This window comes from Miniopterus natalensis, chromosome 1 (assembly GCF_054644295.1).
Source record: "Miniopterus natalensis isolate mMinNat1 chromosome 1, mMinNat1.hap1, whole genome shotgun sequence".
Classification (NCBI taxonomy): domain Eukaryota; kingdom Metazoa; phylum Chordata; class Mammalia; order Chiroptera; family Miniopteridae; genus Miniopterus; species Miniopterus natalensis.
In genome coordinates, this window is record NC_142081.1 from 45,976,246 (window position 1) to 45,988,542 (window position 12,297).

Below are 12,297 nucleotides of genomic sequence, written 5' to 3' on the forward strand. Positions count from 1 at the left end.
AAGTCTTTTTAGTTGCAGGGGTGCTAAGACCTCTACCCCTTGGAATTTCTGTAAGCAAGGACACATACAGACAACATAGTAGTCTCGTGTCCGTGTTCCTCCCAGCTGCACAGGCGCCCTTGCCCATGACACCTGGGCCCCGGTGCTGGCCTTCTGCAGCCTGGGTGTGGCTGCTGAGAGATTAGCTGATAACAGGGGCATCAGGAGGCCAAGGCCTGCTTTCCTGCCTGTCCTAGGGCTTTTCATTGAGTCATCAAGGACATCCACGATTCTCCCCTCCTTCTAAATTCCTTCCGTTCAGCCTGTTTTTGCTCCATTCCTGAAGTCCAACACGTGGGTTGTGAGAAATGACCAGGTGATGAAAGGGAGTAAGAGGATGGACCAGGTGTTTATCTTCACACCTGAGGCTGTCCTGAGCCTGCAGGAGCCTTGGTAGCACTGATCCGAGGTGTGGCTTAGTGGCTGCTCTTGTGGCCTCTTCCCTGAGATGTACCCACAGAACCTTCCTCTCTGCCACCCTGTCAGCCAGCTTCTCTGTGGCCCGAGATCTCTCTGGATCTGATAAACAGGTCTCGTTTATCCCCTAAAGTCACCCAGACCAATGCCTTAAGCTACATTTTACCCCTAGAGGAACATGGCACCTGGTGCCACAGATCAGGCCAAATCAAGCAAGGAGAGGGTCCCATGTGCCCATGCCAAACACAGGAGAAGGTGTGGAAGGCGCTTCTCACTCCCGTTCGGTGTTGGCTGAAGACTGTGGTGCTCAGGGGACGCCCCTTACCTGGGAGCTCTGCTTCTATCGTGGACTCAGTAGTCCCATGGCTAACCCATGACCTGGGCTGCTCATGCCCCTGAGACAGCCCCAATCACCTGCCAGGCCCTTCTCCCCACTCAGCACATCCCAAACAGCACCCCTAAGTGCGAGAGGACATATCAACACCTTACCTGTTCACCTCCACCCAACATCCTACTTTGTATTCTTCCGGTGTTTCCACCCTCGCTTTAAAAGAATATAGGTAAGAAAAGAAGTCTGTCAACCTTACAAAGTTTTTTTTTAATTGAGTTTTCTCATTCAGATATGCCCAACTGCTCATTTTTTAGAAAAATTAAATAATATTTTTAAAAACAGTAAAATGAGTTATCTCATCTTGTCAGACCTTCACTGTTTTGCATGACCTAAATAATGCCTATTTTACAGTCAATATAGAAAGATGCTGTGTACTATAGTGAGTCCTGGGAGACTGTTTTAATCGAGTTGCCATCAATTCTGTTGCACCCTGCTGATGTCTTTGCATAGTTTTCTTTTTCCCCAGAACAGCATGTAAGTTAGGATTTCTTTCTTTGATGGTACAGAGCAATAGTTCATTTTATGTTACATTTTATCGTTCACTTGCCACTCTGTTTTTATTCCCATTTTAATCAATATTATAAATAAGAGCTATTGGTTGTGGTATTTATATAACTAGTCAGCCTGCCTCATTACTTTGACTTCTTAATTCAATTAAAGCAATTTACTGAACAGCTATCATTGCTTTGGGGACTATAATTTTCAAAACAAAAATTAGGACACATAGTCTGATAAGGTTTTGTTTCCTTGGTTTAGGAATCTGTTTATGAATGAAAATCCTGTCAGTGGAAGTGCAAAATCACATTTAGGTGTATATTGAATAGACGCCTTAATTGTAAAGAATACAATTCTAGCCCTGGCCGGTTGGTTTGGGTCAGTGATTAGAGCATCAGCCCCAGGACTGAAGGGTCCAGGGGAGGTCCAGGGTTCGATTCCAGCCAAGGCATGTACTTCAGTTGCAGGCTCGGTCCCCGGCTCCGGTCCAGGCGCATGCGGGAGGCAACCAATCGATGTATCCCTCACAGCATGTTTTTCTCCCGCTCTCTGTGTCTCCCCCTCCCTTCCACTCTCTCTGACCTTGCCCAAGGTCAAATAGGTAGGGCTTATGCTAGATCCCAAGTCTGTTGATTCTAATTAACTGCTAGATTAGCAAATGGAATTGCTTTCCCCAGCCTTCTTACCCGAAAACAGGAGTGGTGACAGGGAGGTCCCTGAGGGGTTGGTAAGTGCTTGCCCACGTTGTAGTGAGCTTGCAGAGAGAGTGTGTAGAGCTGCAGCTGAAAAGACAGGCTGACACCAGCCGACTCTGTCATTCGTTTGATTGCACTATAAATAGAGGCGGGTGTAAAATGCACATTTTTCATATAAAGGGATTCCAGCCATTTGGTTCATTTTTTTTTCTTTAGCGTGGAATGTCCTCACCCTGCGGTCAAGATTAGTTTGTTATCCTAACCTGGATAACAGTAGAGAATTGACAGAAGAGCTGTCTTCAGGGCCACATTTCTCCCCTTGGATCTCCTGGGCTGGGACCAACGGGAAAGCTTTTAGAAACTTATTTCTTCCTTGGGGCAGACTCTGGGCCCAAGAGCCGCAGTTTCCCTACTGTAGCTGCCACAGGAAGATACACCTAGTTCTGAGATGAGCCCAAGCGACCTGGAATTCATTCACCAGACTGGTGATTGAACCTGACCGTGTTTCAGGCCCTGCCCTGCATGCTGGGGACACAGCAGGGAACAGTGTTCCCAAGGCCGACGCCACGGCGCTGAGTTTGCTCTGTCGTGTGCAGTGCCACTTAGAGCCAGGCTGCTTGCTCCCTGGGCGCCTAGCTGCCCCACCTTGCCCAGGTGCCCTGCGTACAACGGTAAGAGCACCTGCTTCGTGGTGTTGCGTAGATAAAAGAAGTTCACCCGCCGCACACAGTAAACATGCAATAAGGCAGTTACTGCTAGCTTTAGAATTGTCGCCGTTTTCGGGGGCCCCTTACCTTGTTATGAGAGGCAGTAGGCATACTGGTTAAGCCCAAAGATTCCAGAGCCGGGCAGCCTGGGTTTGAAGTCCAGCTGTTGGAGCCAGGCAAGTTACTTAACTTTTCTGGGCTTCCGTTGCCTGCCTAGTAAGGTTGTGAGGATTAAATAAATTATTGCTTGCAGAATGTTAGAACGGTGCTGGTATGTGACACGAGTTAACTGTTGTGTGAAAAGAATATTCTCCCAAAGGGGAGGGAGTCACCATTCTAGGTTTCCCAGAGCCTGAGAGAGAAGAGAAGACGGGGCTGGTAGTACTTGCAGCAAGTGCTCCCCAAGAGAGAATAAACTTCAGGAGCCCAGGAGAGGATTTCCTCCTCAGCCTAAGGCAGGCCCTCACCCTGGGGACCACTAAAATTCCCACATGTGCCCTGGAGGGTTTTCCAAGGAGCAAGGACTTCAGGAGAGGTCTTAGGACCCCTGAGGGAACATGCAGGGGGCTCGGAACATGAATACAGAGAAGTTTTACTCGTGAAAACAAAACCTAGGCTCTCACCTACTGTGTAATGGAGAATCTGGTCTCGCCGTGTGAGATTTTCCATAGCAGAGACTTGAAATTGGTGGGAACAGGCCAGTAGAGAATGGCAGCGGGTCCCCACATGTGGGGCAGGGCACCAGGGTGGATGGTAGGACCAGGATGTGCAACCCCACAGTGTGTCTTTTAAATTGTATGTCTTCCTTATTATTTTAACACATCTCAAAGAAATAAAACTAATGCCAAACTAGTGGTTTCATGGATATGATTGTTTTAGGATTTAGCCAAATTTTAAAAGGACAGTTTATAGAAAAATTTGAAGCATAGGACAGGTGGAATATGTCCTATAGATAAAATTATACAAAATTATAAAAGTAGTTAAAATAACTACGGTTTAGGACACACTGAAGTATAGTGTATGTAAATGAAGGTCAGAACTCATACGTCCTGGGTGGATATATACCACCTTCCCGCTTCAGGTGGTCTTAGCACTGAAGGAGCTTGTAGGTTGAAAGAGACAAGTCTAAAAGTGCCTTTACAGATTGAAGAGGAAATTACCTTGCTCTGCAAACTTGTGGTCTGGGGATGGGCAGCTGTTACGTGCAGCTTAACAGCCAGGACACTGACCCTTGTCCTGTGTGAACAGGGTGGGGGCACCAGCTACAAAAATTTTCACAACAGAGCCTCTGGGACTGGGTGAGCATCAGTCTCACCAGTAAAAACCACAGCAGTTTTTGAAGTGACATTAATACATGGTGCAGGGCTTCCGGAGTATCGAAATCTTTCTAATAGTTTATGTCTTTAAACATTGACTTAATGTTTGTAAAGTGCATAGAACAGTGCCTGTCCCCTCGTAAGGGTTACTTGCCATAGTTCACCAGGCCTAAGGTGCTAGGCTGTAAGAGAGACATCATTATTTTATTTTTTTGTTTAAAAAGCACACACAAAAAAAACCCCACTGCCAGTTAAGCTGTGACACAGCGTTGACTGTAAGACACATTCTAGTTTCAGAATGTTAAAATAAGAAAAAATGCATCCTAGTATTGATGGAATATGTTAACTGTTCATTTATAACATCTTAGATATCTTTTCATGATATAGAAAATGTTCCTTTTCTCTGCCACGTTTCAGGCAGAGAAAGTAAAAGAAAGGCTTTTTTCCCCCCTGCTTGGGGCCCATTGTTATTTAAAGAGCTTACTAACGCTGGAAGCTGGGATAGCCAACAAGAATTGGAGTCCTGAGCTGACATGAAATAACATATAATAGGGCAAAATTTTCACTTTACTGAGTACTTTCACATCCTTTATCTTATTTGATCTAATGTTTTCCATGACAATAGTTATATATGTGTGTGCACATTTTATAAACATATGGTCAGTAGGAAAAAACCGTGTAGAAAGTACACTTAGAGATAAACCTATATTTCCATACAGAGATATCTTCTTACGTAAATAGCATCACATTCGTAATTAAAACAAAATTGGGGCACTTTAGCATCTCTTGTTATTTTTTTTACAAACCTTTTCCCCTTCCCCACTTCATTAGTCGAACCAATATTGCCAGCCTGGCATGTACCGTCCACACTTTGCCCCCAGGTCAAGTCATCATATAAAATCAGCTCTACCCTGGAGGGATTGGGGATTGGGGTGATTGTCAGTTTTGTTTGATTTTTTTAGTAGCTTCTTGGGCAGTGTAATGTTAGGAGCCTCTTCCTGAGCAGGTGGTGGAGAGGCCCAGACAGGCAGGGTGCTGTGTAGGAGACCCTGTGGGTAAAGAGCCCAGGATCTCGGCTAGGGGGGCTGGACTTTGAGTCGTCCATGACTTTCTGAGATCAAGTTGGTCACAGATACAACATGTACCTGAGACGCTCCTGGTTTATGGCTCTTGTCCCAGCTTTATCATTAACACTTTCTTCTGCACTCAGAGTGTCCCAGTTTGGACAATACATTGGTTTGCTTTAATCACTTCCAGGAAGGTTGAAATCTTGCCAACCCTGGTTAAGAGACTGACCACTGGACCTCGTGGTCCCGGACCCAGCGTCTACACATGGCCTTGACGATGATGCTGGAAGTGGGATGTGGTAGAGCAGAAAGAGCGAAGAAAAGGAAGTCAGAAATCCCGATGACAAGTCTCAGCTCTGGCCCTTTGTTCCAGGGATTAACTGAGACATGTATGTGGAAATGTCACACAAATGTGGGACATTTGTTTGGGTCACACATACTTACATGAATGAAATGAACGAACACATCTTCTACATTCATTGAGCCTCTCCCCCGCACCCCTACTTTGTGCGCCAACCCCACAAAGTACTTTCCCATCCCTAGCCCCTTCAAGCAGAGGCAACTTGGTACATTATAGTCCCAGACCTCAACTTTACCTACTTGTAAAATAGTAATAGAGGGATTGTAGTATTCACGTCTTACAGGTGGTGTGTGAATTAAATGAGATCATGTCAAGCATCGGACCCTATTTATGGGTTTAGTAAGAGTTAGTTCCAATCCTAAGGGTTGGGGGGAGTGGGGGTGTTGGTTGACTACTGACTGCCCCCTGCTCTTCCCGAAACACTCCTTCCTTGCACTCTGTTCACTGTACTTCAGCACACACACACTTGCTTTAAACACACATCTCCCCATCACCATAATAGTGGGTGGGGGGAGGAATCTAAATTCCATGAAGTTGAAATACATTGCAAGCCCACTGCTGGTTGGCTGAGCCTGGCACTTAGGAGACAAATATTTATAGTTGATGGTCCCTCCCCATCGTTTGCAATGGAAGTAAGGGTTTTGTTTCTGTCAAATAGCAGAACTACAAAAAGTAGAATCCCCAGACTGTCAATTAAAAGATTAAAGTCTAACAGATAGTTGTGTGCCTTTCCTTTATGACTCACAGAGACCAAAAAAAAGCCAAGCTCAGGTCGATGGCCAGCCAGGGTTACCCGTGGTCCACTTTCCACAACAGGAATATGATAGATCTGCTTTTCAGGGTGATACACTTATAACATAACGTTCTAGCCCCAGGTGTTCTGGAAATCAGATCCACTGTCCTGTTGAGCTCCTGGACCAGCTAATCATCCCAGAAATATCTTCGCGTTCAGACAACATCTCCCAGTACTCCTTTCAAACCTTGAACCTGCACAGAGCCCCGGCTGACCACAATGGTCCCGGCTTTGGGGTAGCTCAGCCACCACCCAACACCATCCCCAGAAAATGCTTGATTGTATTGGCATCATTATCAATGTTTCCATTTTCAAATTTTACTAAGACATGCCTATGGTTGTTGTTGTTTTTTAATGTAAACTGGGCAGAAAAGTTGAAAATGGAAAGTAAAAGTCACCCTTCTCCCCAAATCCCGACTCCGCAATGAAACCTTGTGTATCTTTCAAGAAAAAAAAATGATAACACATCTTTTTAAAAACTCAGACAAATGCCATCACTCTTTACTTAATCCACATATTCATTGCTATTTTCATGAAACAGCGTGTCCTGAAGATCTTTTCATGTCAGCACAGCAGATGCCTTCCAGTGACCACACAGTCCTCCGTGGGGAGGGTGAGCTATACTCTAATCGGTCCAGGACCCGTGTCCGCTCTCCCCATTGCACACTCTGCCACAGGGAACAACCTGTCCATAGATCTTGGTGTATCTAGAGGTAAATTCCTAAAAACACAATTGCTGGATCAAAGAAGGTGTGAATTTCATTTGTATTTAGTTAACTGTATACTTATTGGTCTGTGGGACTATAATTTTGGTACCTATTTCCACACTGCTGTCTAAAAATTCTGAGCAGTCTGCTCTTCCTAGGAGAGTGTAAGAATGTGGGTGCTCACCTGTCCCAGGCCCTGCCCAACGCTGGGCCTGTCGTATTTACACAGCACCTTTAACCGCCTCCCTTTCCTGGGCACGTGAAGACTGCAGCACCCAGTGCTCTCCTCCTCCTGGATGACCCGAGGGAAAGTGCTCCCCGAGACACCAGTGAGAGTGTGCAGACCGGGGCAGCGGGGGGCGGCGCTGGGCTTTCTGCAAGAAGGTCGGCTTTCAGGAGGGAACAGTCCTGCCTCTGTGTGACTCACCTTTGCTCTTCCCAGTCCCCACCCCACTAAGTACACACCACTGAGTGACACTCCACCTCTTCAAATCGGGCAGAGAATCAGGGAGCCGGGCTCTTCCCTGTGCGAGACTCCTGTGTCTCGGTGCCACCTCCGGAATGCGAGGAACAAGCCAGGCCATTGTGTGGATCTGGGCGTGCCCCACTTTCTAGAACTGGTGTGTGAGTCCACTGCTTTTTAATAAACGGAATCGTCACCAGAAACTAAACAGGGGCCGAGAAAGTCTGCGCTCTGGCCTCATCGGATGGGAAAGAGACCTCCCTTGTAATTTGTAATAACTATCAGGGGGAAGAGCAGCTTTCCATCATCGTCGTGAAAATTATCCTCGTTTATTACTTTCGCTGTCGTTCCTCCGCTGGCACAGCAGCTGCGCTCCTTCCCTTGTGCGGCCCTGCCTCCCTCATCGGGACTGCTGGAAATGAAACACCTTGCTGAGTACCCTCCCTGAAGAATGGTAAAAAGGTACCATTCTTAGTGGGGAAACTAAAACGGGTTTCCCAACCAAAAAGAAGTCCACGGAAGAGAAAGAAGCTGGCACTTGCTGAGGTGGCAGCCTGGTAACTGAGCCTTTGCCCTCCCAGGAAAATGACTCTCCCCGCCCCAATGGGGACGTCCCTGTCGCTGTCCTTCCTCCGCCCAGCACGCAGGGCAGCCAGTCCTGCCCTTACCCTCCAGTCGGGAGTGTGAGGAAGAAGTGAAGGGATCAAGGTGATTTGTTCCAGAAACGTCATCCATGTTCTCACAGTTCCAGGACAGTAGTTTGTGGTCCGAAGGCAACTGCCAGCCTCTGCTTCCGAGGACGTTGTCCGGGCCTGTAGAGTGGTGACCGTTTCCCACCCTGCCCTCCGCTTACCCCAGACCCGGCGGCTGGGCTCCGAGGGAGGCCTGCTTCACTGGGGGCACGTTGGAGCTTCCCCGGGCCGGGATGAGAGCCTGCACTTCCACGCTTGGCTCACAACTCCCCTGATCAAGTTCTCACCCTCTACGAGAACTTCACGGCCCCGCTTTCATTTACCTGGGGCCAATTCGGACGTCGTCCTTGACAGTCTGGGCAGATGAGCCTTCCCCCAAAGGCTCTGTTGCTCCCACCCTCCCTGCCTTCACCTCATCGGAATTGTGGGGGTTTCGGGGGGTGAAGGGAGGAGAAAGACATAAAAGGGGGGGCGGTCAATAAGGACAGAGAGGTTACAGTTGGAACACCTTGGGCAGTTTTTTCATCAGTAAAATATGGGGAGTGGCTGTGAAGGTTGAATAAGTTCACATATGTAACTATAATTGCCTGGGAGAAGGAGGGAGGGAGAGGTAAGGGCGGGATGGGGCGGGGGGCTGGGAGATTTGTGGCCAATTGGATATAGGAAACATGTCAAATAAAAAATAACTCTAGTGTTTTCGTGTTCGATGCTAGGAGAAGGGTGGTCATTAACAAAGAATATATGTATTTTCAATGATGTTTTGGAGCCAGTCTATCATTTTTGTTGCCATCTTAAACTTAAAAGGTGGGGCTACCCAATAAGTCACAAGGGAGAAAAATGCAAAGAAACTATGATGTTTGGACGAGTTCACAATCCTAGAGACTTCGGTTCATACCTTGCCTTTGCTGCTTAGCTAGTCGAGCTGTAGCGTGGGAATGTTCGCCCCTGTCTCCTGTGGTGGTTTGGATCATAAAGGGGGCGCCCACCACTAATCAGGCGCCTCATTCATTGCCTTGCTTATAGTGACTGTTGTCACACTGCTGGTCCTTATCTTCTCCTAGAAGGAAGCCTGGAGCCCAGGGGTGGGACTCTGCAGTGTCCAGGAACATTTGGGACCCTCAGTGGACTCCACAAGGAGCCCTGTGTTACTGGGAATAACTGCCCATGAGAAGGAGGAGACAGTAATGTATCGCTGTCCAGAGACACAGAGGAGAGACAGTGGGTTGGACGCCCAGCCCGACTCTGGCTACCTTGAGAAGGCAGTTTTGTGGATCAGCACAACCACATACCCTCGGACACAGAGACCCCCCATTTACTTGTCCTTTGCAGAAGCTAAGTAACAGCTTTATTAATAGCCCTTCACTTTTCATCAACTGTGCTTACATGAGTCAAAGAGAAAGTAACATTTTGTTTGCCTCTTTTAAGCAGGTGGCTATTTGTTGGGGTTAAAAGCAAATAAACAAACACACCTACTGGTTAGTTACTCTGGGACTTGAGTTTTCTATGCAGAGTAATCTTTTGTGGGTGCCCGGCAAGAATCACCGAGGAGGAGAAGGAGGGCGGTGTCCCCAGGAGTCTCCGTCTGGTTGGAGGGGAACCGTGGGCGTTGGTTGAGAGCCAGTGAGTCATGCTGTGGCCGGTGCTTTTTCTCTTACTGCTTTGCCACAAGAGGAAGGAGGGGTGGTGAGGTCTGAGGTGATTTTATAGAACTGATGCTGCATGTGTTTCTGAGAAAGCCAAATATATTGTATAAACCGTTTCCCTCTGCAAGGCAGCCTGGGTGGCAGGCCTTCTAGAGCCCCATCCGGGAGCCCGAGCCATGGCACTGGCTGGTTTTTAAAATTGCTTTTCCCAGAGACTCTTAGAATTTGCTTTTATCAAAGGACCCGTGTCTCCTGAAGAGATTTTAAACGATACTTAAAAGTGAAATTTAAAATGGTACCCGTCTCTTTTCCTTCCACCTCCCCCTTCTCTCAAAGAGTCTCCTATTACCTTTTTATTGTGTTTTCTCACCCTCCTTTTGACGTCCGATCAGGCGGCCTTTCTAGATACCCTTACTCAGAATCTCCCTCTCCTTTGTCACACTTCCCCAGAAAAGTGAACTCCCGAGAAGGGGGCCCCGCTGAGCCCTGCTGTGTGTCTTGCCCGGTAGGATGCAGGAAGGGGTGAAGGGGGGGGGAAATCCTCCAATATCCAGTCGTGTGTTGTCTGCCATTATTTCATATGTATTAGCTTTTCTTGCCCCTGTGAGTGTAAATTATAAAGAATATCCATCCTCCTCTACTCTTCTGGAAAATTTAAAGCATTTTAGCCCGGCCGGGCGGGCTCAGCGGTTGAGCATCAACCTCGGACCCAGGAGATCGAGGTTCGATTCCTGGTCAGGGCACATGCCCGGGTTGTGGGCTCGATTCCCAGTGACTCTGTCATCATTGATGTTTCTGTCTTTCTCTCTCTCCCTCTCCTTTTCTCTCTCTGAAATCAATAAAGATATATTTTTAAAAATAAAATGGAAAAATAAAGTATTTTAGAGCCACATCAAATGTCACCTTCTGCAGGAAGTTATTTCTGTCCCTCCCAGGACAAAGGAGTCCCCCCACTGCTGGACCACCCATTTTACTTGTGTTTACACACTGACCGTTGCGGACGCATGAATCACATCCGTCGATATCTAGGTGTCTTTCAACGATGGTGACCTCCCCAAGTGCAGCCACCACGATGCTCCCGTCCTCCCCTCATCCCATGGCCAGGCACACAGCTGAACCTGTGGAGATCACACTGCAGAAATGCCAAGTTAGAGGAACCCCTGCAGGCCACAGCGTGTGCAGAAGCCACTCCTGGTGTTAAGTTTTATTTCTATAAGCAGCTGGGGCCAGGGCTTCATCTGTCCAAGGAGGCCATGGGGCCAGATGAGGTCCTCCTGCCCAGAGCATGTTCTGGGATCATGTTTAGGCTCCTGTCCCTTTCCTTGCAACTATAACAGTGACCAGTCATCAAAGTGCAGCTTATGTTTTGAATGTAGAAGGCCAGTGTTACATGGACAGTGATATTTACAGAGGGAAGGTGATGGTAATGTGACCCAGCCATTGTGTGATACACATTCTTTCCACTTCTGAGCTCTGTCAGAAAATTTGCCAAACGAGTCTGGGAAGTTTCTGTTTCACTGCTCATTTTCATTGGTAAATGTTATAAAATAGTAGGTTTGAAAGAATTATGGGAGACCGTCGATCATTTATTGTACCATACCCTGGACCCTGTTCGGTGCTTTACGTATGTCATTTTATTTCATCGTTACAGCAGTTCTATAAAGTGGGTCTTATTTCTCCCATTTTTCAAATGAGAAAGAGAAGCTGACATGGCACAGAGAGCTTACATAACTTTCCCCCCACTTCATTTAGTCTATAGGTGGCAAAGCTGAAACTTGGACCCAGGTCTATCAATAGCAAAATCTTTGTTCACTCTGTTCTGCTGCATTTGATAGGAGGAGTCCTTGGGAAATGAATGACTTTTTTTTTTTTAACTCCAGGAGAATATAAACTATCCTAATAATTGTGTGTTTTCCATTTGCAGGGAAGCAAAGGTGCCTACCGCTACCACTGGCAGAGCCACAATGTCAAGCACAGTGGCGTGGACGACATGGTCCTTCTCTCCAAGATCACCGAGAACGCCATCGTGGAGAATCTAAAGAAGAGATACATGGATGACTACATTTTTGTATCCTTTATTGGTTCTTTTGGGCATTTCTAAATGAGATGACAGTGTCCATGGTAAAACATGGCTTTATTCCTCATGTAAGAAGATGCCTCTGGCCCTGGCCAGTGTGGTTCAATGGTTAGAGCATTGGCCGGAGCACCAAAGGGTCATGGGTTCGATTTCCGGTCAAGGGCATGTACCTGGGTTGCAGGTTCCATCCCCAGCCCTGGACCATGTGCAGGAAGCAATCAATGGATGTGTCTCTCTCACATCGATGTTTCTCTCTCTCTCTCTCTCTCTCTCTCTCTCTCTCTCTCTCTCTCTCCCTCTCCCCCTCTCCCCCTCACTCCCTTCCTTCTACCCTCTCTAAAAAAAATCAATGGAAAATATATCCTGGTGTGAGGATTAACCAAAAACGAAAGAAAGAGGAAGATCCATCTGAAGGCTTTGTGCTCACGTCATTT

The 12,297-nt window shown here is 47.2% G+C and overlaps 1 protein-coding gene across 1 annotated transcript in view; it reads left to right on the forward strand.

Moving 5' to 3' along the window:
• MYO1E (myosin IE) overlaps positions 1 to 12,297 on the forward strand; it is a 181,279-nt gene that overhangs the window by 59,933 nt on the left and 109,049 nt on the right. The window contains exon 2 of the mRNA XM_016208553.2: positions 11,711 to 11,854. Coding sequence (XP_016064039.1) covers positions 11,711 to 11,854 — 144 coding nt within the window. The remainder of the gene's footprint in view (positions 1 to 11,710; positions 11,855 to 12,297) is intronic.